The sequence below is a fragment of the Myotis davidii genome, unplaced genomic scaffold, assembly GCF_000327345.1.
Source record: "Myotis davidii unplaced genomic scaffold, ASM32734v1 scaffold142, whole genome shotgun sequence".
In the NCBI taxonomy this organism is placed as follows: Eukaryota; Metazoa; Chordata; class Mammalia; order Chiroptera; family Vespertilionidae; genus Myotis; species Myotis davidii.
Window position 1 is genome coordinate 1,045,686 of NW_006294400.1, and position 3,308 is coordinate 1,048,993.

Below are 3,308 nucleotides of genomic sequence, written 5' to 3' on the forward strand. Positions count from 1 at the left end.
GAGAGAAGTGACTAGCTCAAGGTCATAGCCATCCAGAATCAATGGCTTTCACTCTTAGAACAAACAAATCATCAATCCCACAGCTCTGGCCCAAAGTCCTTCTCACAGCCATGCCAGGTCCTGGATCCAGAGCTGGACCAGCTGGGCCTCATCGCCAGGACAAAACGAAGGACAGCCCAGCCTCTGGGGGTGCCTGTCTGACTCTGCCAGGACCCAGGTGCTTACAAGACCAAGGCACGGGGCTGCCATGGGAGAGGGGCTCCTCTGAAGAAAGAAACTTGGAGCTGCCTGTGCCTCAGTCCTGGGCTGGTGGAGACCGAGGCAGCCACCTCCGCACCCCCTCCCGCTGCCTGGGGCAGGCTCTGGAGACAGCTGCTAGGCCCAGACGCCTGACTCTGAGGGTGACGGGTGGGGCGGGTGGAAGAAGGCCCGCAGCTCCCAAGCAGAAGAGAACACAGCAGCTGCTGCTAACCCGCAGCACAGGGACAGGTTTCAAATGCTCCAGGCTCCCTTCCCCTGCCAGCAGAGGGCGCCCTGGCCCACGAGGTCCAGGCTCGGTCACCTAGCGCCCTCTGGCGGCCACACTGGAGCCCTGATCTCCCCAGCCACGTCCACCAGAGGGTCCCAGCCACACAACTGAAGATCCAAAGGCCGGAGGCATCAACAGCCCTGGGTCTGGCCCAGGCCCACCCTGACCTGCAAGGTGAGGCCTGCGATGCCCTTGACAGTCCCACTGGGTGAGCACTCACTGTGGGCTGGGCTGCTTCTCCTCCCACCCCCACTTTACCAGCCAGTGGACAAGCCAGGGGGGCCTGACTCCGCCTCCAGGCTGCACTCCCCTCTGTCCTTCCAGCTGCTCACCCATGGATTTTAGACCTCCTGACAAGCACAGAGGCTCAGCCATGAGTTAAAAAATGTAAAGTGCAAACACCAGCTGAGTTTTATTGAGGGCCTACTGGTCGCTGGATCCTCCTCCCACCACCTTGCTCTTCCCACTGGCTAGGGCCCCGGGCTTTGAGCTGGGGGGTGGGGGTAGCTGAGGTGGAGGTAGAAGGGGTGGAGGGGCCCCAGCAGCTGGGTCCTCGGGGAGGGCAGGGCCCCTGCGTCCGCCCAGCTTGAGCCTCCCTACTTCCCTCCACCCCAGGCCGTGAGGCAGGCAGGCGGGGTGAGAGGGCCTGTGAGCCCTGCCCTTCCACGCTGTGACCTCGGGCGAGGGCATCTCTGATTTCTCCCGATGTCAGATGGGGCCAGAGGGCAGAGTGGCCATGGCTGCTGGTTTCCACTGGGTCTGTGGTTCCCGGTGGCGGCTACTGCCAGCAATCTCCAACTCTGCTCCCTGGACAGCTCTGGCCTCTCCTGGGCACCCCCTGGAGTCACCACCGGGACCTGGTGGGAGGCAAGAGGAGAGAAACAACTGGAGTCAGACAGTGGGAGGCAGACAGAATCAGAGACACAGACAGTCAGAGGAGAGCAGAGAGAGACACCAGGACACAGGGAAACAAAGAGAGCCAGAGACAGACACAGAGAGAGAGAGAGCTAGAGGTGGACGGAGAAAGGCAGAGACAGCCCAAGACACAGAGACAGAAACACAGCCAGAGAGAAAGAGGGGGAGAGAGAGAGAGAGAGACAGGCTGAGAATTGGGGACACAGACCCAGACGCAGAGTTGGCCGTGGAAGGGGAGAGGACGCTCCAGGCCCAGCCCTCACCTAGAGCTCGTCCCTGGGGTGGGGATGGAGGCTGTGCCCACTGCTGCCAGCCAGGTCCAGGCGGGGGTCACGAAGGGTCTTGTGAGAGCCGCTCCAGCTGATGAGGCGGCCGCTGTCGTCGTCCCAGAGTGAGGATGTCTCGGTGTCGCTGAGCCACTCCGCATCCCCCGCGTAGTGAGTGGGCTCCGCGAGCAGGGGTCGGGCGGAGAAGGCCTGCAGGTCCCGAGGCCAGAAGTGTGCCTTGTACTGCTCACTGGGGGTGGGAGACGGCGTAGGGGGGCTGAGGTGAGCCCCTGCGTGCAGGCCTCACGCACCCCACTCCCTCCCCAGCTAGACCTCACCGCAAACACGAGAGGCATGGTTTCCCTTAGCACCACTTTCCAGATGAGGAAACTGAGGCCCAGAACTGGGAAGTCGCTTCACTAAAAGCCACGTGGCCAGCAGAGTCCACACCTCGTTAGCCGGCCTCCAGGGGGAGGCGGGCTCCTCTGCTACTCCTTGGTGCCTCAGCCTTGCCAGCCTCAGTCTCCCCACCTGCCCAGCCGGGGGGTGCACAGCTTGCTGAGGTGGGCCTGCTCTGCCCCCACCCGAGACTCACTTGGGGTGCTGATCAAACATGATGGGCAGGAACTCGTCCACGGGCAGCATCCGGCGCAGTGGCTGGGAGGCCAGCAGCTTGCGGGCGCCGGCCAGGCTCAGGACGTACGCCAGCGTCCAGTAGGAGTACCCGGCCACCACCAGGCGTGGCAGCCCCTCCACGGCCACCTCCTCCTCAGGGTTCACCTGCTTCCGGCCGAGGTAGCTGCAGGCGACATTAGGGTCCCAGGAGTCATTGTAGGACCTGGTGTGTCATAGGACCCACCCCCGTCCTCCGGGACCAGGTTGGGGGAAGGAAGGCTCCAAGCAGGAGGCAGACCCCGCCCCAGGCCCGCCCCTCTCCCTTGCCCTGGGGGTGCAGACTGCCTACATCAGGTCCCAGGGAAGTTTCTCTGCCTCCACCTCCTCCATCAGCCTTTCCAAACGCCCCTTGAAGTTGCTCTCAAAGCGCACGTCATCCTCGAACACCACGACCCGGGCCAGGCCCCTGGCAACCACCTGTGGTAAGCGGGGGGGCTCTTTAGATTTGGGCTGTCCCCTTCCACCTGGCTAACACCCACCCGCTCCCTGGCCTCATGTACATGCCAGCTGCTCAGTCCTGGCCACGTCACTCGGCTGCTCCAGGGCCCGCTAGGCTCGCACTGCCAGGGGACCTAAATCCACGCCTCGCTCTGGCTTGCAAGCCCCGCCACCCCTCCTAGCGCTCCAAGTAGGCTCGTGCTGGCGATCGGAGCCCGTGCTGCATTCACTGAGTGCTGCCACATCCCAGGGGCCACGGGGCCACGGGGCCACCGCCCGCCTCCAAGGAACTGCAGTGGCAGCGGCACGATGGCCCCGGACTGCAGCAAGGAGACAGACAGGGAGGTGAAGCCACGGCCCAGGACACACAGACCGCGTGGCAGAGCCAGGATCCGAACCTGCACCTGCTGGGGCGCAGGGCCCAGGTGCTCACTTGGGCCTCCTGCGCTTTCTCTCCTAAAGGAGGCTGAGCTGGTGGGGGGGGG

General features: G+C 63.9%; 1 protein-coding gene across 1 annotated transcript in view; it reads right to left on the bottom strand.

The window, feature by feature from the left end:
• Positions 1-907: 907 nt before the first annotated feature.
• Positions 908-3,308, bottom strand: part of CERCAM (cerebral endothelial cell adhesion molecule) — an 8,390-nt gene continuing 5,989 nt past the window's right edge. Inside the window, exons 10-13 of the mRNA XM_006768507.2 lie at positions 2,675-2,802; positions 2,306-2,509; positions 1,708-1,960; positions 908-1,386 (exon numbers count right to left, since the gene is read on the bottom strand). Coding sequence (XP_006768570.1) covers positions 1,708-1,960; positions 2,306-2,509; positions 2,675-2,802 — 585 coding nt within the window. The 3' untranslated portion in view covers positions 908-1,386. The remainder of the gene's footprint in view (positions 1,387-1,707; positions 1,961-2,305; positions 2,510-2,674; positions 2,803-3,308) is intronic.